Below are 21,689 nucleotides of genomic sequence, written 5' to 3' on the forward strand. Positions count from 1 at the left end.
CAAGATCTGGGAACAGGGCCAAAGAGAGAGAGAGAGAGGCGGCCACAGCAGAGAAGGGACCGAAAAGGACCGCGGGCGGACCACAGAGAACAGCTAGGACCGCGGAGAGACGCGGCCTAGGCCGACCAAGCGGGTGCCTCAAGGAAAACACGGCGGCCCCTGGCCGTCGCCCGGTAGCTCGCCTCCTTCCACGCCCACCTGAGACTACGCGAGAACCACCTCGTCTGCGTAGACTGGGCCGGGCCCTGATCCCACCCCGCCCACCACAACCGTCGTCACTTTTGTTTCCTCGGCCGGGCCGGCCACACCTATTTATTCCCCCACTGGCCGGGCCTGGACCTGAGGCCCCACTCGGCCAAGGGGTGGCTGTCTCCCGAGGAGACCTCCAGGCAAGGGCCATCTCAGTCCCTGTGCTCAGACGCCTGCGGCGGCTCGCCGCCCAACCCCCGGCTGAAAACCGGCCTCGGGCTCAAGCTCTCGGACCCGCCGCCGGTCGGCCCGCGGCCGCTCTCCAGGAGCCCCGCCTCCGGCCGGTCGACCTTTAGCTGAGGGCCCGGGGACCTCCCTGCGCCCGCGGGGCCTTCGGCTAAAGGTCGGCCCGGAGGCCCGGAGACACCAGAAGGGCCTTCCAGCCCCGTTCGTGAGGGAGGAGCCCCACCCCCGGGCCCAGTCTCTGGCGACGTAGGAGCGACGCGCCGGCCGCTGGCGCCCTCGGGGCGGGGCCCAGGCTAGTGGGGGCGGGGCCGCCAGCGCCCGGAAGTCGGGCGGCGCGAGCTGATGGCGTCATGGCGCGCCCGGACGGTGCAGGCCCGCGCATGCGCTTGGACCGCCGCTCGCGCGGTACTTGTTGGGCAGCCCCCGACCCTCGGGGCTTGTCCGGAGCCACCGCCATCGCCCTCCTCGACGACCCACTGCTCACGCTGGACGCCGCCACGGGCGCCCCTGACACGCTGGCCCGGGGTTCGCGCCCATGTCTCCCTACTGCGCAACCTTTGGCTCCCGAGTCCCCAGTGCCAGCCATGGGACAAAGGACACGGTCACGGGATGGGGCCGCGAGGGCCGCCAGCCTCCCCGCTGCTGGCCAGCTCCAATCCGAGCACCTGCTCCCACCCGCGGGCTCGAGTAGGGCGCGGGGGCCATGCCCCCTCCCATCGCCATGGAGGAGGAGGCTGGGGCGGCATCGTGGTGCAGGCGCACCCCGCCGAGTCCCCCACCCCCGGAGCCCGTCGTTAGTGGGTCCGGGGACGCGCCTCTCCAGCAAACAGCAGTAGCACACCCGCACCATTCCTCCTTTCGGCCAGCCCCGCTCCTTAGATGGGGAAACCCAGGCAGAGACAGAGAGCCTGCCTGCGACCTATGAGAGCCAAGTCTGCACAGCCCCCACCCTCGGCCCCCTCAGTGAGGGAGCTGAAGATTGGGGTTGGGGAGGCAGCCGGTGAGACCACGTCCGCCGGGGCTGGGGTCCGTATCCTGGGGTGGGACCGCGGGAGGGATGGTCTGCAGACAGGGGCTCCTTGCTGGCCTCGGGCAGCCTCCCTTTGGTCTGCAGGACCGGCCCCCTGGCCTTGCGGGGTTGGGGAGGGTGTCCCTTGCTGCGGAACCACACCTGAGGGCCAGCCGGGAGTGCAGAGGAGGAGCTGGCTGGAAGGGCGGGGGCCTCGCGGATAGGCAGGGGCCAGTGCGCCCTGATCCCCAGCACAGGCTGCAGCCAAGACCCACTCCAACCTTCTGGGCCAAGTGCACAGGGACCCCGTTGGTCTGAGGAAGCGAGGGGTTCATACCGCCCTCTGGGACTCGGGGCCAGGCTTGGCCCGGTGACCGCTGGGGAAATCGAGACCGGCCCCCGTGCTGGACTGCAGAGGTCCCGCGGCCGCGCCACTGAGGGGTCCACCACGCGAGCGGCCCGTTGACAATTGAGTGGCCAAAGCAGATTAACCCGGGTGCTAATCCCCGCTAATGGCTTCAGAATCCCCGGCGCCCGGCGGCTAAGCCGGCCTTTCTCCGCGGCGCGGCCGGCCCTCCCCAGCGGCCCCAGCCTGCGGCCGCGCGATGCTATCTCGGCCCCGCGGCGCTAATCCCCGCGCTCGCTTTCTTCCCGGGCCTGCTCGAGATCGGCCGATCGGCGCTTGATTATAGCCGCTATCGAGGGCCCCTTTGTGCCGTCGGCCCTAAATCCCCTAATTCCGTGATAAAGGAGGCATTAGCGGGCGTTCTTTACAGAGAAAGGCACCGGCATGAAAGAAAGCAATCAGGGCGTCCTGATGGCCTGGCCGCCCGGCCGGGAGGGGGCGAGGTGCGCGCCGCGGGGAGACGGGGAGGCGGCGCCCCACCCCCGTCCCGGCGAGCTGTGCCCGGGATCCTCCCCCGCCTCCACCCTTCCTGGCGGCAGAAGAGCGGTGCTCGCCGTCTCCCCTCTAGCCGCACGTTGGCATGTGCTGGGACCTGACTCCCAAACTCGCCCTGGGCCATGCTGGGCCCGCCTGGCGCCCCAGCCTCTGACTGTCCGAAGCCAGTGGTTTCTAGGGACTGAAGTCTCGGCCCTTGGCCCCTGGTGCTCCTCCCGCCCCCTCCTCCCTCCCTGGAGGCCCCGCCCCCACCATCCACCCCCTCTTTGGCACCGACCAGTTTTGACCCGTCCAGGAAGCAACTTGGTCTGCTCTTCAGTCCGGGAGACAGAAGTGAGGGCGGCCAGGAGCTACTGGGACCGTGGAGGGGGTTGTGCAGGGACAGGTGGGGTGAGCAGGGAAGGCCGCTAGACCCGGCCGAGATCGCTGGGCCGCTGGCGGAGCTGGTCTGCCTCCTGGGCAACGGGAGGGAGGGGGCAGCCGGACAGAGGTGTCGGAGCCCAGGGGCCGGAGGAGCACCGCGAAGAGGCGGCTGATCCTCTTATCCTGAGCAGGGGAGCGCCGTGATTGGATCTGTGTGCAGAGAGGGGGTCAGGCCAGGAAAGTGGCCAGGAGTGCGTCGGAAGGCCGGTGTGGGGCCCAGGTGGCCGCGCATCGGCACCAGCGCTGAGGGCGGTGTTAGGACCGGCGAGGGGCGGGCGTGGGCGGGGCAGCGTCCCACATGGAGCCTGCTGCTCGGGCAGCTCTGAGGGCAGGGGGTGTCAGGAAGGCGCGTGGGTGGCTGGTTGGACGACTTACCTGGTGGGTAGGTGTGCAAAGGTGGACGGCAGTGTAGGCGCGGTTTACCCAGGCAGCGAGGTGGAATGGTGGGCCATTTACCAAGGGGGATAGTGGGCGCGTGGACCAGCGGGTGGTATCCTGGAGGCGGCTGGGGCTCTGTCCCGACCACTTGAGTGCCCAGCTCGCCCATCCTGCACCTCTGGTTAGCACCCAGTGGGGGCCCAGCTGCGTCCACCTGGGAGCGTTGCCCTGGGTGATGGGGCCACTCGCATCATGGGGACTCAAAGCTGGGGCCTGCGTCCTGAAGCAGCCCGTGTCCCTCCCATTGCCTCATGGGGGGCTTCCTGGGACACTGGCCTCTGACCCACGTGCCTTCTTGCCCAGCCCCCCTGCCCGTCCCCGGGCTCTGCCCTGCTGCCAGGTTGGCCACCCACGCCCCCTTTTGGTGAGCTTCCCAGCAGGCAGTGCTCTCAGTGTGCAAACCCCGATAGTCACCCTGGGCTTCTGTGTCTCCCCCAAAAGAGATGTTGAGGCCCTCGGCCTTGGCATTGACCCCCTTCTGGTTTCTACTGTTCATATCCAGTGTTCCCAGGTTTTCTTTAAAATATATTGTTCAGAGTTTATCATTGCTATCCATGGGAGGATTAGTCCAAAGCAAGTGACTACCATTACTAGAAGTGTGACTCGGCTCACTCATTTTAAATATCTTTTGAGGCTTTGCTAAATTGGTAAATTGCTACTTTTTTTTTTTTTGGCCAATGATGAAGACTAAATCCGATCCGAGTGCCCCCTCTCCCCATTGTCCAGCCATTTACTGGAGATTCTAGCCAGGGACCTGCCAATGCAACAGACACAGACTCAATCCCTGGATCAGGACACTCCCCTGGAGGAGGGCATGGCAACCCCCTCCAGTGTTCTTGCTTGGAGAACCCCATGGACCAAGGAGCCTGGCGGGCTACAGTCCACGGGGTTGCAGAGTCAGACACGACTGAGCAGCACACACTAGCCAGGAGCTTAGGCAAGAAAATGAAGCAGAAGGCATCAGTGCTGTAAAGGAAGAAGGAAAGACTCTGCTCACAAGTGCCGTTCTCTTGTATATAGAAAACCTTTTAAATCCACAAAAAATGATTCGAATAAACAAATTCTGCAGGTTGCAAGATACAAGATCAATGTACAAAATCACTTGTATTTCTATACACTTGCAGTGAGCAGTCCAAAAATGAAATACAATCATTCTATTTACAATAGTACCCAAAAGAACAAAACGCCGAAGGATAACTTTAATCAAAGAAGTGGGGAAAAAAAGTGTACTCTGAAAATTACACACAATACTGAAAGAAATTCCAGATGACCTAAGTAAGTGGAAGAAGTCCTGTGTTCATGGACTGCTAATGTTTAGATGGCAAGACTCCCCAAATGGGTCCTCAGATTCAGTGTAATCTCTATCAAAATTCCAGCTGGTCTCTTCCAATAAACTGATGAGCTGGCCCTGAAATTCACATGAAAGTTCACGGGAACTATAATAGTCAAATCAGTGTTGGAAAAAAAAAAAACAAACCTTCGGAACTCACACTTCTCAATCTCAAACCTCCAAATCTCAATCTCAATGGCAAAGCTCCCCTAATCAAGGCAGAACAGGTAAGGACTTCCCTGGTGGTACAGTGGATAAGAATCCACCTGCCAATGCAGGGAACACGGGTTTGACCCGGGGTCAAGGAAGACCCCACATGCTGGGAGCAACCAAGCCTGCAAGCCCCAACTACTGAAGCCTGTGTGCCTACAGCCTTTGCCCCACGAGAAGGCACTGCAGGAAGAAGCCCCACTCTATGCAACGAGAGAGAAGCCCGTGCAAAACATCAAAGACCCAGGGCAGCCAATAACAAATAAATAATAAAGCAGATAAAAGAGTGCAGGTGCACATGTAAGTCAATGGAGCAGGACTCAGAATCCAGAAACAAGTCCTCACGTTTACGGTCAATTGATTTGCAATTGGGTTGGGGGAGTACAAGTCAACGGGGAAAAGAATAATCTTTTCAGCAAATGGGACTGGGACAACTGGATATCCAGATGAAAAGAATGAAAGTTGGGTCTTTACCTACATCATAGACAAAATTTAAAAGGGGTCAACGTCAGAGCTGCCCCGCACAGGTCTGGGGGCGGTCCTTCAGCTGGAGCTGCTCAGCATGTCCCCTTCCTGTGGCTGCTGCAGCAAGCGCCCCCAGATGGAGAGGAGCTGTCACCCAGCTGCAGGACCCGGCCTCAGAAACCACAGGGTCACTTCTGCCTCCTAGTGGTTAGACGAGAGTCACTAAGCTGGCGCCCAGACAAAAAAGGGGGGATTAGATTTCACCTCTTGAAGGGAGGTGTGCAAGGATTTGCTGACAAGTTTGAAGAGCATCACACTGGGCCGGGTGGACTGGTGGAGAGGTGGCATGTCCACCTACGTGGGTAGGTGCACAGGTAACCCATTTATCAAGGTGGGGTGTACAGGCAGGGGCCGGAGGTTTCCAGGAGATCCTGAGTCTCTCCCAAGGACAGTGACTGAATGTTCCTTGGTGCTGAAATGGGACATGGAGCAGGTGCTTAGGGAGATGCCGGCCTGGAGCAGAGGGAGCAGGCAGGCCGGAGGTATCACCTGGGGGGTCCTGGCTGCAGAGGTGGTACCTGAAGCTTCAAGGTTGTAGGAGGTCACCAGGGGTGAGGATGGAGAAGGATGAAGGAACCCCAGGACCCAGCCTTCCTGGCCACTGGTCCTGGAGCCCCCATCCTTGAGGAAATGACTTTGATAGGTTGTTGACTCCCAGGCGCCTCTCTGATCTATTGGTTCTGTGAGGGAAGTTGGCTGGGAGATGTTTCTAGGGTGATCCAAAGGGATACATGGGAAGAGATGGGAGGTCTGGGGGTGGTGGCAGCCATCTTCCAACCATGAGGCGGGCCACTCACAGAGGTGGTGGCTCCTCCCTGGAGCTTCCAGATTCATGAGTCCTGGGCAGTCTGTGTCAGGACTCTTTGTGACAGCGAGTCAGCAGGTTCTGTGGCTGGAAGTCTAGAGTCCTCGCTGACACCAGAGTGGGGTCAACAACGGAGCTTGAGGGGCGTGTGAGGCGGGAGGAGAGGCACGAGGCTGTGTGTTGCCCTCCTCGTGGTGCCTTCTGTTCATGGAGGCCCCTGCCCAGCGGGGATCGAACCTCACACACAGTGACTGGTTGAGCCCACAGAGCATCTGAGAGGGCACAATGATGTCAGTTCAGAGATCAGAGATCGGGAAGCTGAGGTACAGGATGGGTCGAGCTGAAGGCACCTCTCGTGGAGCCAGGAAGGGACAGCTGGGGCAGAAGCCAGGCTGTCTGCCGCCCTGTCCTGCGAGCGGCACACTGACTTTTCAGCGGTCTGGAGACGGCCTGAAGCGGAAGTCCCTGCCGGCCGTCCAGGGCTGCATAGATGAAGGTGCGACAGGCTTCCTGGAATCTAGCAAATTGCGGGTCGGCCCCCAGCGATGGTGGACAGAATGACCCTGAGAGGGGCTGAAGAGTGGAGGTGTGGGCACCAGTCAGCTCCCCCGAAGCCTGGCTCTGCGGAGGGTGGGGGGTGGTAATGGTTCGGCGGTGTATTCTGGGACCCAGAGGAAAGCGCTGGGAGCCCCCAACAGCGCCCGGTGGGCTCCGTCACCCAGGAGAGAAGGCAGGGAATTGAAGGCACGGGCCGCCGGTTTGGGGATGGGCAGAGACAGCTTTCCGCCTGCGCCCCTCTCCTCCGCGAGGTTGAGATCCAGATCCTGAGTATGGGAGCGGGAAGTCGGGATCGTGCGGCGGGACGGCGGGGTTGCCCAGGGTGCTGGGCCGCGTTTGAGGTCGGACCTCAGGACACTGTGCCATTTGGGGCGTTTCTCCAGTCTCGCTCCTCCGCCCCTGTAGGGCGCGGAAGAGGACGAAGAACCACCCCTGGGCGCGGTGGCTAAGGGACCGGGCACCCAGGGCCTGCCCGGTCGGGGTGTCCTCCAGCCGCTGGGTCGGGGCCGGCGGGCCGTGGGGGCGGCCCTGCGCGCGCCTGCCAGCCTTCCGGGTCGAGGGCACGGGCTCGGGGCAGGGGGCTCCCCGCCGCCCCTCCCGCCGCCGCCGCCAGGGATTAGCCCGCTCCTGGCCGCGCGGCGGGATTAGCCCGAGTGAACGCGGCGCCCGGCCCGGGGATTACGGCGCGGACCCCCCCGCCCCCCGACGGATATATTCCCGCGGCGGCGGCGGCGGCGGAGGGCGGCATGGCGGCGGCGAGGGGCGCGGCGGGCCGCGGGGCACCCGGGCGGCCCTGCCCCTTCTCCATCGAGCACATCCTCTCCGGCCTGCCCGAGCGCAGCCCCCAAGCCCGGGCCGCCCGCCCGCCGCCGCCGGCCCCTGACCGCCAGAGCCCCTCGGAGCCGGGGGAGCCCGGGGCGCCGGAGGCCGCGCGCTGCGCCTGCTGCTGTTGTTGCGGCCCCCGCGGGCCCCCGGAAGCGGACGGGCGGCTGGGTGAGTGCACTCCGGGCGCGCGGGCTGGGTGACTGGGTGGGCTCGAGGCCCCCGGGCCGAGGGGAGCCCAGTCCCCCAGCCCGCGCCTCACCGCGCCCTCGCCCCGCAGGCGCGCGGCTGGCGTGGCCGCTGCGGCTGGCACCCGCGGCGCCCTTGCCCTGGGCCGCGCCCTCCGGGGGCCCCGGGGCGCAGCCAGGCGCGGGTGTTCAGGGCCCGCCGCGGCGCACGCGGCGTCACCGCACCATCTTTAGCGAGGAGCAGCTGCGGGCCCTGGAGGCCCTCTTCATGCAAAACCAGTACCCCGACGTGGGCACGCGCGAGCGCCTGGCCGGCCGCATCCGCCTGCGAGAGGAGCGCGTGGAGGTGGGTGCCCGCCGCCTCGGGAGAGCCAGCTCTGCGCGGCGGGCGGAGGCGCCGAGGCCCGGGCGCTGAGGGGCGGCCGGCGGGGCGGGGCCGCGGCGGTCAGGCTCCCTTAGTTTTAAACACCCCACCCACCCCTGACGCATCCAGCCCGCGTCCGCACCCCGGAATTCGGGGGGCTCGGAAGAGCGCGGGGCTGCGCGAGGGGCACCGGCCGGCGGCGGCGGGGGGAAGGGATTCCGGCCCGGGCCCTCGGCAGCAGATGACAGACGATGGAGCAGCCGCCCGGAGGCCTCCGTCCGTCCGCACTCGCGTCCCGAAGACGTGGCCGGTGCACTTGGGACCCGCGCGGGACCCGGGCCTGAGCTGGGCCCGCCTGAGCGCCCCTCCCCCTCAGGTCTGGTTCAAGAACCGCCGGGCCAAGTGGCGACACCAGAAGCGCGCGGCGGCGTCCGCGCGGCTCCTATCCGGACCCAAGAAGCCCCCGAGGGAGAGCTGCTGACGGCTCCAGAGTTACCTGCGCTGGCCTCCAGGAGCTGCTTCTTGGGGACCGGAGTCCTTGATTCCTCACTCCGGAGGTTTCTATGCAGGTGTGTCTGCCTCCATAACAGCGGGCAGCCTCTGTCACCCTGTGGGGCCGGCCAGTTCAACTGGGGAGGGTCCCCCAGCCCCTTGGAGAGTGTCTGCTGTGCCCTCTGCCATCCTGCCCCCAGGGTGAAGGACCGCGTGAAGACAAGGCTTCAGTTCCCAAGTTGGCACCTGACACTGCTCCACCCGGCGCGGGGACTTTGTTCTGCCCCCTCACGGGTCCTGCAGGGAGTGGGGGTGGGTGGCATCTGGCCGGAAATACAGTCCCTCCATGGAAGGTCTAGGAGCCAGGGCTGCAGCTCCCAGGACCCTCCAAGGCAGGTGAGCCTGGAGAACATGGCGCTGGGGCCCCGGCCAGGACAGCAGCCCTCACCACCACCTCCAACACACACACAGGATCCACACTTGCTGCTGTCACGGAGCTCCTCTCCATGACTCCTGGCCTCATCCCTGGAGATCGCACAGCCTGCCTGCGGGGCTTCCCCCCAGCTGGGACACCGCACCCGCTTGGTCCCAGCTTGCCGGCTGACTGGCTTTTTGTCACAGTGTGGGGCACCTGTGGTCAGGCTCTGCGCTCCCAGGACCAGCCGCTATGCTGCCCTCCTGGTTTTCCCTTTCTCTCCAGCTGTCGGGCAGGCCGGGAACACAGGTGTCCTCGAGGCCGAGCCCACACTCTCCCGCTCATCTCCATCCGCGCCCTGGTCTGTCTCTTCAACCCCCAGCCTCCAGTCCCAGCTCCATCCGGTTACACTCGCCCCCCAGGCCTCTCCCCTGTGCTGGGTAGTTATGTCCAGCTGTCCCTGTGACAGCTCCATTTGGAAGCCCAGGGCTTCTCTAGTCATTCTGTCCCCAGCAGCTCTTGCCAGGCATCCCAGGCACGTGAGCCAGAGAGCTAGTGGCACACATTCTGCCTCCTCCCCTCCCTCACCCATGAAGCCCAGGCCAAGGCGATGACCTCCCCAAACAATCCCAGAATCTGCCTCCTCCCTAGCCTCGATTGCACCAACCTGATGAGAACTGCCGTCCCCTCTCGCTTTGGCCATTGCAGTTGCCTCCAGTTGGTCCACCTGCACCCACTCCGATTCCTCTGTGGCGCATTCTTATAAAACCCAGGATGCAAGTCCGAACCTGCCTCTCCCCTGCCTACAGCACTCCCAGGGCTCCCACGGCTTGCAGAACAAAGACAAAACTTCTCACTGTGACCCACGACCTGTAACCCACAAGGTCGGTACAGCCTGGCCCCTAGGTGTGGGCTCCCACCCTGCTGTTCCTTGCACTCCATGTCTCCTCCCACTGGTCCTTTGCACACACTCTCTCCTTCCACGTGGTCATCAATGCCTGTCCATCCTTTGGGTCTGCAACCACTCCCTTCCAGGGGAATGTCTCCCGAGTGTCCCCTAGGTAGATGTCCCTTAGGTAGATGCCCTGTAGGTAAGATGCCCCCTGGGTGGGATCAGTCTTCCTCGCGCCTGCCCCCTGTTTGTTTGTGGGTTGGTCTTCTGCATCTCACACTCAGCTCCCCGAGGGCAGGAACCATACCGTTGAGTCCCCACTGAACTGTACTGAATCTTTCTGGGGCAGAACCTGCTTGACGTAATTTACAACCTCCTTTTGGGAAGAAATGATTGTTTCTGGAAAATGCTCAGACAATTTTCTTGTCCATTTCAATAAGGATCAGCTTTCTGGGAAGCCAATTCCGGCATTTAGGGACCAGACTTTTCTTTTCTTGCATAAACTTTGAATAAAAACTTTGAAGCACAAAACAGCCAACGTTTCTGAAGCGTGTGTCTTTGTTAATAGCATAAAAGCGTATATAGTGATTAGGGTAGAGTGAAGTCGCTCAGTCGTGTCCTACTCTTTGCGACCCCGTGGACTGTAGCCCACCAGGCTCCTCTGTCCATGGAATTCTCCAGGCAAGAATACTGGAGTGGGTTGCCATTCCCTTCTCCAGGGGATCTTCCCGATCCAGGGATCGAACACGGGTCTCCCGCATTGCAGGCAGACGCTTTACCACCTGAGCCACCAGGGAAGCCCATATAGTGATTTCTTGCGAGAAACTGGAATTTCAAGGCCTTCGGATTCCGCAGAACTGGAGTTTTTCAGGGTTAACGGGAGCCACACGCTTCTAGCCCCTACCACAGCGCCCTCTGGCGTCTACAGCCCAGAGAGTCGTGACCAGAGCGGGGCGAGACGAAGACCACAGGTCCCATGAAGCTCAGGGTTCGCGGTGACGTCAGTACGTCGGCGAGCGCGGCTCTCCCATTGGGCGGCTGTTTCAGGCGCCTGCGCATCTGGCGCGCCCCACCCACGCCCCCGCGCCTGCGCCGCCCGGGTGCTGCTGGGATAGCGATGGCGTCGCCGGGCGCGCCGGCCCGCTCCCAGCTGCTTCCCGCAGCGTCCGGTCCCCGGAGGAAGCGCGCAGCCGGCGACGCTGGGGCTGCGACCGGCAGGCAGCGGGTCCTGGACGAAGAGGAGTACATTGAGGTAGCGTTCGGCGCGGACGCCCGCGACTTCCGGGCCCCGCGCTCCCCGCCCCGCCCTCCGCGCCGGGTCCCGAAGCTCCGCGCTCCTCCCCACCCCGAGGCGGTGGGGAGCCTGAGTCTTCGCCCCCGGCGTGTGGACAGGCAGGGGGCCGAGCTGGCGGAGTGTGGGGCGAGCTGTCTGCTCTGTCGGGGGCCCGCAGGGGTGGGTGTGTGCACGCGGCGAGGAGCCGGAGAGACATGCCTCTGTCAGGGGGTCAGCAGGGGTCTTGACAGCGGCGGAGGGGCCTTCTTGGGCAGCGGTGGTGGTGGGACCTAGGCCGGGGCCCGGCAAGCCGGCTGCCACGGGGGCAGCATCGATGAGCGGGTGCGCCTCCTGCCACCGCCCCACCGCAGCCACGTCGGAGGTGCGAGGAGGTCATTCAGGTTTGGGAGGCCACTGGGGAGGGCAGGCAGGTGGTCTTAGTGGACAGCTGGGCGCGTAGACGCGCAGCTCAGGGGCGAGTCCGGCTGAGGTCTGAAGCTGGGAATCTCCACCCATGCTGGTGGTGGGGTGAAAGGCTCAGATTGGAAATGGGAGGCCGTGGGCGGCGAGAGGGTGGCAATAACCAGGTTGGTTCAGCTGATGCGGAGGTGAAGGCGTCAGAGGGGGATGAAACCGAGGGACAGAAGGCTTTAAAGGTGCCTGTGGTCAGCATTCCGTGGTCTCACTGCAGCAGGTCTGGGTTCAACCTCTGATCGGGAACTAAGATCCCATATCGCACAAGCGCACAGCGTGGCCAAAAAAAAAAAAGGGAAAAGGGAAGTGTTCCCAAGCTCTGGGGATTTTTGGGCTGGATGGAGGTTGGGGTCTCAGCATGCACCCCGTGGGGTAAGCGCCCTGGGGAGGCAGACGGAGGCTCTGACTTGTGTTCTGACCTGTCTTTCAGGGCCTCCAGACGGTCATCCAGAGGGACTTCTTTCCCGACGTGGAGAAGCTGCAGGCACAGAAGGAGTACCTGGAGGCTGAGGAGAATGGAGACCTAGAGCGGATGCGCCAGATCGCCATCAAATTCGGCTCCGCCCTGGGCAAGACATCCCGAGAGCCCCCGCCACCCTGTGAGAGGAGTCCCGGGGGCCGGGCACGGCTGCCCCCCGAACCGATGCTTCAGGCCCCCTGACCCCACCCCCTCTGTCCCCCAGATGTCACGCCAGCCACGTTTGAAACCCCTGAGCTGCATATGGGCCCCAGCGTGGTGGGCGGCAAGGCCAGGGCCCGGGGCCGCGGCCTGGAGGATGGTGACGGTGAGTGAACGGCACGCAGCCCTCGCGCCGGCAGGCTTGCCTGGGGTGTTCCCGACGCCTGTGCCCTGGGAATCTTGCGCCCCATCTCCCGGCCGCTGACTGTGCCATAGGGGACCCGCTGTGGTCTCGTGACTCTTAACACCCAACACCCCATCCTCGCCCGAGCCAGAGCACACACTTCCCCGCCCTCCAGCGGGTGGGGAGGTGGGCGGCTTGGGCTGTTGATTTCACCCCCGGGGCGTTGTGGCGGTGTGGGGCCTCACGGACGGACCCATGGGCAGGCAGAGGGTGCCCGGGGCTGAGCGGACGCACGGTGGCGTTCACACCGTGGCACCTTGGACAGGAGAGGCTGCGGAGGAGGCGGCGGCCGAGCCCCTGCCCAGCCTGGACGTCTTCCTGAGCCGGCACACCAGTGAGGACAATGCCTCGTTCCGGGAGATCATGGAGGTGGCCAAGGAGAGGGGCCGGGCGCGCCACGCCTGGCTCTACCAGGCCGAGGAGGAGTTCGAGAAGGTGCCTGGGGCGGAGCGGTGGTGCCTTCTCAGGGCGGGCTTCCTGGGCCGGGGCTGGGGGCCTCCCTGACCCTCACTTCCCTGTGACACAGAGGCAGAAGGACAGTCTCGCACTCCCATCGGCCGAGCACCAGGCGGTCGAGAGCGGCCAGGCCGGAGTGGAGACCTGGAAGTACAAGGCCAAGAACTCCCTCATGTACTACCCAGAGGGTGAGCATGGGACAGGGCCTCCGGGCTGGACTGCCTCTGGGGTGTGTGTCTCTGCTCCCTACTCTGGGCCTTCAGGGGTCCTGATTCTCAGGGCCGGGCGGGGGTGTGTGTGGGCAGAGTCAGCTCGGATGTGCAGCCCACCCCGGCCGCCCCCAGGCTGTGCTCCATGGGGCCCAGCTCGCCTCCCTAGGGCTGCTCCCCTGACACCAAGGGCTCTGCTCTCACCGCCAGGCGTCCCCGATGAAGAGCAGCTGTTGAAGAAGCCACGGCAGGTGGTGCATAAGAACACGCGCTTCCTCAGGGATCCCTTCAGCCAGGCCCTCAGCAGGTCGCAGCTGCAGCAGGCAGCCGCCCTCAACGCGCAGGTGAGGCCCAGGGCCGGCACCTTTCTGCTCAGGCGTCCTTGGGCTCGGCAGCACGGGCAAGGCTGGGTCTGTTTTCCGTCCAGGGGTTTGAAGTCAGGTCCTGTGTTGGTCAGACAGGTGGGTCAGGTGCGTGCCAGCCCGTGGTGCAGGGGCACGACAAGAGGGAGGCAGTACGGAGCCAGACCTCCGGGCTCGGGGCAGCGGACCACAGAGCTTCTGACCCTGGGAGTGGTGCAGGGCAGCGACTCCAGTGATCGGGGGGTTGAAGGGGAGGCCGGAGCAGGGGCACCGTTTGGGAGGTCTTCACAGGTGCCTTGCCCCACTCCCCGCCCCAGGCCTCCAGTTGGGGCCCCCGAAGGTAGCATGTGTCGGGGTGGCCCTTGTGGAAGGCTGGGGCACGTCCCTTGGCCGCTGCTCCAACAGGTGCTCAGGCCTTGGCAGCACTGGGGTTCTCCTCACTTGCCGTGGGCTTGAGTAGTGTCGCTGCCTTAGCCCACAGCACGGCCTGGCCCTGACCCTACCTCCCCTCTGGCTACAGCACAAACAGGGCAAGGTGGGCCCGGACGGCAAGGAGCTCATCCCCCATGAGTCCCCCCGAGTGGGCGGCTTTGGATTTGTCGCGACGCCTTCTCCTGCCCCTGGTGAGACACGCCCTCTGCTGGGGTGGGGGGTCACCCGGCTGGCCGCGGCCTCTCCTGGGCCTGCCCAGGTCCCATCTCCTGGCTTGGTGAGGGGAGGCCCGGCTGGGCCCAGTGAGCAGTGATGCTGGGGGCATCAGGTGGGCACCGTCCTATGTGGCTGCGTGTTTGGAAGCCAGGCTCAGTCTGCAGGAAGCTGCATGAGGCCCCTTCAGGGGCTGAGGGACCCTGGGGACGTGCACGCCTCTTAGGCCGCCCACCCGTGCTCCCGCTGGGTGTTGGCCGTGGGTCCTTGTCAGTCCCGGCGTTTCTCAGCCACGGGTCTCATGCCAGCGGTGCTGACGTACCTAAGTGAGGTCACGAGGCTCAGGGCGGCCTCCTGGGCGTGTGCTGGCCTCCGGGCCTGGGAAGGCACCACAGTTTGGCCAGGCTCGGGGTGGGGGACTTCACCTGGAAGACTCCGGATCTCCTCCCTAGGGGTGGGGTCCCGTGGGTGTCACCCGGGGCTCCCTAGCCCTGTGCTAGCCTGAGGGTCCAGTCACCCAGCCCGGCTTCTCTGGAGGCCCCTCCGTCAGGCTCAGCCCGGCAGACCAGGCCCTGGGCTGGCCGCACGGACCCTCTCACAGCCAGATGCACCTGGGGTCCCGCCCTGGGAAGGAGAGGAGCCAGCGGCCTGCCTTGGTGGCCCCTGGCCTGAGGCGGCTATGGGCACTCCACCTGCAGGTGTGAGCGAGTCCCCGCTGATGACCTGGGGGGAAGTCGAGAACACGCCCTTGAGAGTGGAAGGGTCAGACACTCCCTACGTGGACAGGACGCCGGGGCCAGCCTTCAAGGTGGGTCGGCACGGTGGGGGTCACACAGGTGGACACAGGGTCTGCTGCGTTCCCGTGGCAGACGGGGCTTACAGCAGGGCGGGCGCCGTGTTCCTTGTGGGATCTGGGCCTCCACCGAGGACCGCCATGGGCGAGGCTTGGGTCGGGTGGGGAGACGGGGGTGGGGAGCTGCCATGGCCCCTTTGAGCCTGCAGGCCCAGAGGACGGGCTGTTCCGAGACAGGGGTCTTGGGCCAAGAGCTTCCCGTGTGCTGCAGCCTGTGGCTGGGGAGGAGCCCCGAAACCCCAGCGTCTGTGGGAGGCAGCCCAGCTGAGTACTTGCAGAGGGAGGCCTCTGGTCACGGGGGAGCCAGACCAGGCCCTGGCCAGGGTCCCAGGAGCAGTCAGAGTGGCGGTTCCCGAGGCTGGACACTTAAAAGGGAGGCCCTTGGGGGCCAGGTGGGCAGGGGAGCAGGGTGGCAGGTGGTTTGTGGGGATGGGAGGCCCAGGAAGGTGCTAGCAAGCGGCTGGTAGGGCCCGAGTGGCTCTAGGAAGGCAGGTCCCTGATCTTGCACGGCTTGTGGGGAAACCCAGCACTGGGCATGGCTTGTGGGGGAGGCCCCCAGAGCCTGGAGGGAATGTTGGGTGCAAGTGGGGGGCGCCCCGAGACCGGAGGGTCCAGGCTCACCTGCTCTGAGGTCCCAACGAACCAGTGCAGGATCTGGAGTCCACGTTTGTTTGTGGAGCAGGGCGGGGTCCCCTCAGGGGCCGGCAGCACCCGGTGAGGTGGTGAGGTGGTGAGGTGCAGAGACACAGCCGCCGTGGCGACAGGTGTCACAGCAGCAGCTCCAGGAGCAGGGAGCTACGGGCCAGGGGCTGGCGGTCGTGTGCTCGCCCGTACAGCGGTGATCCGTCTGGATCCCGGCTTGCCTGCGGGATCCTCAGCCTGGGACGCAGCAACAGCTGAGCAAAGCCTGGGGCACCACTGTGTGTCCCAAGGCATTAAAGCTCGCCCCCGCGGCCAGCGGGTCAGGACCCAGCCCAACGCCAGGGGCCGGGGGGCGCCGGAGCCCTCTCCTCGCGGGCGTGTGGCGACAGGAGCAGCCGGGTCCTTGGTGCGCGGCAGGTCAGGTTCAAGGGAGACAGGAACACGAAGCGTTAAGATAGTGAGCGTGAGCCTCGGGCCCACACGCCAGGGACGCAGGAAAGGGGTGTCCACACGTCAGCAGAGGGGTGGGCGCTGGGCCCTTGGCGCCTCTCAGTGCAGCGGGAGCCCTCCAGGTTGGACTGTAGGCCGACCCCCAGACAGCAGGAGGGTGCACGATGCGCTCACACAGCCGGCACACTGCACCAGCGAAAGAGGAGCCCGAGGCCGGTGGGGAGATGGGCCAGGACGCGCATCTTGAAGTTCTTTAAAGAAACGCAGATGCCGTCGCACCTGGTGGCCGGTGGGAAGCAGGCTGAACAGGCCCTTTCCTGGACGGTGGTCCCAGTGCCTGGCTGGGTAGTGCCGGCTTCGTGAGAACCCGGCCCAGGGGTGGGCCACTCAGGGGGCTGGGGCTGGGGAGGCTGACGCCCTGCGACAAGCCCGGCCTGCCATCCTCTAGATCCTGGAGCCAGGCCGCAGGGAGCGGCTGGGCCTGAAGATGGCCAACGAGGCCGCCGCCAAGAACCGGGCCAAGAAGCAGGAGGCCCTGCGGAGAGTGACGGAGAACCTGGCCAGGTGAGGGGCGGGCCTCGCACTGCGGCCGCATGCTTGGCACCGGGGTCTGGGCCCGTGGCTGCGGCTGTGAGCCGGGCCCTTTCCGCTGCGTCTGCACAGCCCCTCACACGTCCCTAGCCCCCCTTGTGTGTCTCTAGGGGGTGCTTTTAGGCCTTGTCGCCTGCAAGCTCCCATCTGCCCGTGGAGTCAGGGTCGTCGCCACCCTTGGAGAGGGTCAGGGTCCCCTGCAGCTCCAGGCCTAGGGCGTGCCAGCCCAGAAAACGCACGTGTCTCCCAAGCATCTTCCCGGGGACTGAGGGGCCTGCTGCCAGGCAGGCCTGACCCTGCCTCTTGCCACGCCTTCCCCACTGCAGCCTCACCCCCAAGGGCCTGAGCCCTGCCATGTCCCCGGCCCTGCAGCGCCTGGTGAGCAGGACGGCCAGCAAGTACACGGACCGAGCCCTACGGGCCAGCTACACCCCGTCCCCCGCCCGCGCCAGCCACCTCAAGACCCCGGCCAGCGGGCCCCAGACCCCGACGAGCACACCGGCCCCCGGCTCGGCGACACGCACCCCACTCAGCCAGGACCCAGCCTGCATCACGGACAACTTGCTGCAGCTCCCCGCCCGGCGCAAGGCCTCAGACTTCTTCTAGGCCGGGCCCGGAGCTCCACAGAGCCTGCAGGACGGCTCTCCACCCAGCACGGGACTCCGGCTTTCCGGGGCGCTGGGCCTGTCGGGCCGATACCCTGTTCTGTAGAACCCCACCTGTTCTATTTGTCTGTCACTAAAGAGAGCCCCTGGCCTGACGGGCCGCCTCTCTGCCCCAAGGCCACCCTCGTGCCTGCGTCGCCCTCTCAGGGCCGCTGGGCGCTGACCTCGGGGGCTGGGGGTCCAGGCTTTCCTGTGTGGCCTCATCGAGGCGGGGGCCTGCCTTCTGAGCTGAGTCGGCCCCTCATTCCCCGTGCCCCCAACTCCATTCCTCTCGGGGGTCAGAGCCCTTGGCCCTCATGCTTGCAGGTCCACAGGCACCCTGGCCAGGCCGGGCCTGCTGGGGACGTGGCTGCTCCCCGCGGGAGGCCCTTCCCAGTGGCCTCAGCCGTCACCTCCTGAGCGCCTGACTTCCAGCCGGGCAGGGCTGACCCCGCCCCCTCCCTCTGCTGTGGCCAGCTCCCCAGGACGGGGCTGGGTCCCCGCGGGCTCTTTAAGCTTTCATAGAGGCAGCGTGGGGTCCGCTTAGAGGAGCCCCTCGTGCGGGGAGCAGGCAGGCCCCAGCAGGCCACCCTCGGGCTCCCTGGAGGCTGCCTGGGGTCCTGCTGGTCTGCGCTCCTCCACATGGAGCTCCTGCAAGTTCCTGGGTGGAGCCCTGGCTGGGCACCAAGGGGGCAGGGCTGGGGCCGCGGGGTCAGGAAACGGCTGCTTTTGATGCTTTGTCCCAGGGTGGGCGTGGGCCTGAGGGAGCCCCAGGAAGTGTGTCAGAGGTCTGGAGGGGCCGAGTGAGATGCAGAGGGCACGCTCCAGGCAGGGCCATGCCTGGAGGGGGTGGGAGGGGGGCTGTGAGAAGTTCTAAAGGGCCAAAGGGCAGGCAGGCATTGAGGATGGCCTGCCTAAGGGGCGTGAGCGGGGTGGGAGGGCAGCAGGGGCCTGGTGGGAGGCTGCAGACTCTGTGCCCACGAGGCCAGCTCCCCAGAGCCCCCGGGCCACAGGGAGTGGGTGCTGAGTCCCAGAGAAAAAGACTCCGCGCGCCTCTCTGCTGTATACTGTGGTTTATTTGGTGGTCAGGGTTTAAGGTCTCTGCTACGAAGTGGAAGAAAGCTCACAGAACGTAATCAAAATAGCGGTTTAATTGACGGACTTTACTTGTTCTCGCACCTGTGGCTTCTTCGGCTCCTACCGCCCACTCAGCCCACGGGGCGCTCGCAGCGCCTCGCCCCCCGGGCCCTCAGCACCGCTAGGTGCTCGCCTTCCCCACCTCAGCTCCGGAGACGTGGGGGTCCTTCGCCCTGGAGGCTTCGGCCAGCCGCTCCTCCACGCGGTCCTCAGTCTCGGGCACCACGAGCAGCCGGTGCTGGGTCTTGGCCCCCAGCTTGTGGTCGGGCCGGTGCTCGGGCCGCGAGCCGGGCCGCGGGTCCAGCTTGCAGTCAGCCCGGTACTTGCCCTCGCCCTCCCGCTTGAAGGAGGCGGAGGGCATGGCCTTGGGCTTGGGGGGCTGCAGCCACGCGTGGCTGAGGATCTCGTCGATGTGCAGGCGCCGGGTGACGTCCGGCTGCAGGATGCGGTAGATGAGGTCCTTGCACTCACCCGTCAGGTTCTTGGAGCGCGGGAAGTCCACGCGGTGCTCCTTCTGGATGCGCAGCATCTTCTTGATGTCGGAGTCGTCATACGGCATGGAGCCGCAGACCATGATGTAGAGAATCACGCCCAGGCTCCAGATGTCGTACACCTTGGGCTGGTAGGGGATGCCCTGCAGCACCTCGGGGGCCGCGTACGCCGCCGACCCGCAGAAGGTCTTGCTCAGCGTCAGCCGGCCGCTGCCGTCCCGCAGGCAGCGCTTGGAGAAGCCAAAGTCGGACAGCTTGATGTTGAAGTCCTTGTCGAGGAGAAGGTTCTCGCACTTGAGGTCTCGGTGGACGACGTCCAGGTCATGGCAGTACTTGACGGCCGAGGACAGCTGCCGGAACATCTTGCGCGCCACATCCTCGTGCAGGGCCCCCCGGCACTTGATGAACTCGAGGAGGTCGCCCTGGACGCCGAGCTCCATGACGATGTAGATGCGGCCGTCGGACGTCTCAAAGATCTCGTAGGTCTTGATGATGGAGCGGTGGTTGACGGTCGCCAGGATGTCCATCTCCCGGGGCAGGAATCTCTCCACGAAGTCCGTGGGCGTCTTCTTGCGGTCGATGATCTTGACCGCCACGTTGAACTTGAGGCGCTCAGAGTAGGCGGACTTGACCTTGGCGTAGGAGCCCTTGCCCAGGTTGATGCCCACGATGTAACCCTTCTTCCTCAGGACCGCGGCATCGTCCATGGTGCCCAGAGCGGCCTGCGCCGCTGCCCTCTACATCCCCTCCCCACGCGGACCAGCGGGCATCGTCCTTGTTTGCGCTGCGGGGAGCCGTCTGGCCAGGCTGGGCCTGCACTTGGAGGTGTGGAACGCCCAGCATTGTCCCTGCATGACTTCAGCCTGTGAAGTCATAAAGCCAGGCTGCCTGGAGTGGGAACTGGGTGGGGGGACAGGCCCTGGAGCCCTGGAAGGCTGACTGGGCTGGCAGAGCCCTGTGGCCCCCTAGGAAGGGAGGAAGCTGGCGCCCAGAACTGCTTCGAGCTCGCCGTGCCGCCCTGTGCTGAGTCAGGCCAGGGCCGCCCAGGTCCAGCCAGCATGCCAGGCCCCTGCCGCTTCCCTCTCCTGGGCGTGGGGCTGACCCCGCAGCGGATCCTGTCCCTCGAGGGAGGGCTGCCTTCCCACCGCTGCCTTGAGGTGGGATGAGCACCACCTCGGGCTGGCCCTGGGAGGGGCCACCCGATCCCGGGGGGCGAAGGCAGCTGTCTACGGTGGAGGGCAGCTCGGACTCTGTGAGTGCCCAGCCCAGTGGCCTGGAGTGCTGGTGGGCTGGCGTTCCAAGGGCAGGGAGAATTGAGGTCCAGGCAGGGAAGGGCCTGGGGGAGGTGGACATTGTGAGAATGGATGGGTCCCGGCATCGGGGTGGGGGGATGTGGAGGAGAGGGTCGGGGGGTCTGATCCCCGCTTTAAGACAGGTCCTGCGAGAGCACATAGCCAAGGGTGGCCAGAGCCTGTGACCGGGCAAGGGGCGGCTGGCCAGGGCAGGCCAGTGGGGAGTGCACTTAGTGGGCGGGCCCCGAGGCCGGGGCTGGGGGCTGGGGAGAGCCTTTGTGAGCGCCGGGAGCCTGGGCAGGCATGTCACCTTCGCGTCTTAGAGTGTCTCTGCATCTGGAAACAGCGTCAGCCTGCTTTGTTCTCGCCCTGGGAACCGCGGCCCCGATCGGCGCAGGTCCTTCGCCAGCCCGGTGTTCACTTGTCCTCGTGGCCTGTCGCCAGGACAGGTGCTCGGGGGAGGGGCGTCCTGTGTCTGGGTGGGTGGGAGTGACCCAGAAGCCCCGTGCCAGGGTCCAGTGGGGCTTGCCAGCTGCTGGGAGGGGAGTGTGCACACACACCTGGGCTTCACAGAGCTCCCTGCAGGAGGTCCACGTGGAAGGCCCCCGAGCAGGGCAGCCAGGCCCAGAGGCCAGCAGCAGGGACCTGCCCGCGCCTGCAGTGTCCTGGGGGCTTTGATAGGAACCAGGGAAGCTTCAGAGGGGCCAGCTGTGAGGCCCCCAGGCCAGGCACCCTCCCCGCCTGTCTCCCTCACCCCCAGGACTGTCGGGGTTGCCCTTTGCTGTTGTTCCTGCTCCCATGCCCTCCCTCGCCCGGGATGCCATGGTCTCTGGTTCTCCAGGGACGCAGGCCTGCAGACTCAGGCGAGCCGCAGGGGCCCTGCCCAGAATGTGTGTGCCGGACTGCCGGGGCCCCCGGGGCGGGGTCAGACTGGACGGGCTTCAGGGTGCTCCTGGCTGCAGACCTCTGAGTGCCAGGCCGAAGGCCCTGGGACGCTGCCCTTGGAGCTTTGAGGGTGGGTGACAGGAGTGGGCCCTGCCTTCCCGGGGCCCAAGGTGGCTCAGCGTCACCCAGCATGTGAGTGCCCTGCGGCTGGGTTATAGCAGGCACACACAGCTGTGGACTCAGGGAGGCTGAGGGCTGAGGTCAGGCCCCGCAGATGACGGGGACAGAGGTGCCACTGAGGGTCTGAAGGGCCAGGTGGTGAGAGAGTGTGGGGTGGGAGGTGCACGGCTGGCCCAGAGGCTCCTCTGGGGGTAGCTGTGGGGGCTGAGCCTGTCTGGGGCAGTGGGGCGGCTCAGGCCACCTCAGGAGGGCCTCGCAGTGGGGCCTGCTCCGCGCTGGGTGGGTTCAGGCAGCCACCCACCCCCTCTGAGCGGTGCCCCCGCCTGGGAAGCACACAGCTGGTGCTCCTTCCCGAGGCCCCTCCCTGCAGCTTTGACCCTAGGTCCCAATGATCACTGCTGACCCGGGGAGGAGTTTGCAAGCTTCCTCGGGGGG

At 65.4% G+C, this 21,689-nt stretch overlaps 3 protein-coding genes across 5 annotated transcripts; 2 read left to right on the forward strand and 1 right to left on the reverse strand.

Moving 5' to 3' along the window:
• The first annotated feature begins 6,114 nt into the window (after positions 1-6,114).
• Positions 6,115-10,334, forward strand: GSC2 (goosecoid homeobox 2). 2 transcript variants are annotated; one of them, XR_011467362.1, is made up of 4 exons: positions 6,115-7,627; positions 7,737-7,990; positions 8,385-8,577; positions 9,624-10,334. XR_011467362.1 is itself a non-coding variant. In XM_070385542.1 (3 exons), the coding sequence occupies exons 1-3, from the start codon at positions 7,381-7,383 to the stop codon at positions 8,487-8,489; spliced, it is 606 nt and encodes a 201-aa protein (XP_070241643.1). In that variant the 5' UTR covers positions 6,115-7,380; the 3' UTR covers positions 8,490-10,334. The 2 variants fall into 2 exon arrangements, 1 of the variants encoding a protein (XP_070241643.1); XM_070385542.1 differs by having other exon boundaries at positions 8,385-10,334.
• A 568-nt stretch (positions 10,335-10,902) lies between these two features.
• ESS2 (ess-2 splicing factor homolog) lies at positions 10,903-18,111 on the forward strand. 2 transcript variants are annotated; one of them, XM_005903266.3, is made up of 10 exons: positions 10,903-11,059; positions 11,985-12,153; positions 12,238-12,339; positions 12,683-12,852; positions 12,944-13,061; positions 13,293-13,426; positions 13,965-14,067; positions 14,788-14,897; positions 16,483-16,598; positions 16,952-18,111. In XM_005903266.3, exons 1-10 carry the CDS (start codon positions 10,925-10,927, stop codon positions 17,229-17,231), a joined length of 1,437 nt encoding a protein of 478 aa, XP_005903328.1. In that variant the 5' UTR covers positions 10,903-10,924; the 3' UTR covers positions 17,232-18,111. The 2 variants fall into 2 exon arrangements, with proteins under 2 accessions (XP_005903328.1, XP_070241798.1); XM_070385697.1 differs by having other exon boundaries at positions 16,998-17,134.
• Positions 18,112-18,527: 416 nt separating this feature from the next.
• On the reverse strand, positions 18,528-19,604 carry TSSK2 (testis specific serine kinase 2). The gene has a single exon (XM_070385698.1). The coding sequence runs from the start codon at positions 19,602-19,604 to the stop codon at positions 18,528-18,530; it is 1,077 nt and encodes a 358-aa protein (XP_070241799.1).
• Positions 19,605-21,689: the final 2,085 nt, after the last annotated feature.

This window comes from Bos mutus, chromosome 17 (genome assembly GCF_027580195.1).
Source record: "Bos mutus isolate GX-2022 chromosome 17, NWIPB_WYAK_1.1, whole genome shotgun sequence".
Classification (NCBI taxonomy): Eukaryota; Metazoa; Chordata; class Mammalia; order Artiodactyla; family Bovidae; genus Bos; species Bos mutus.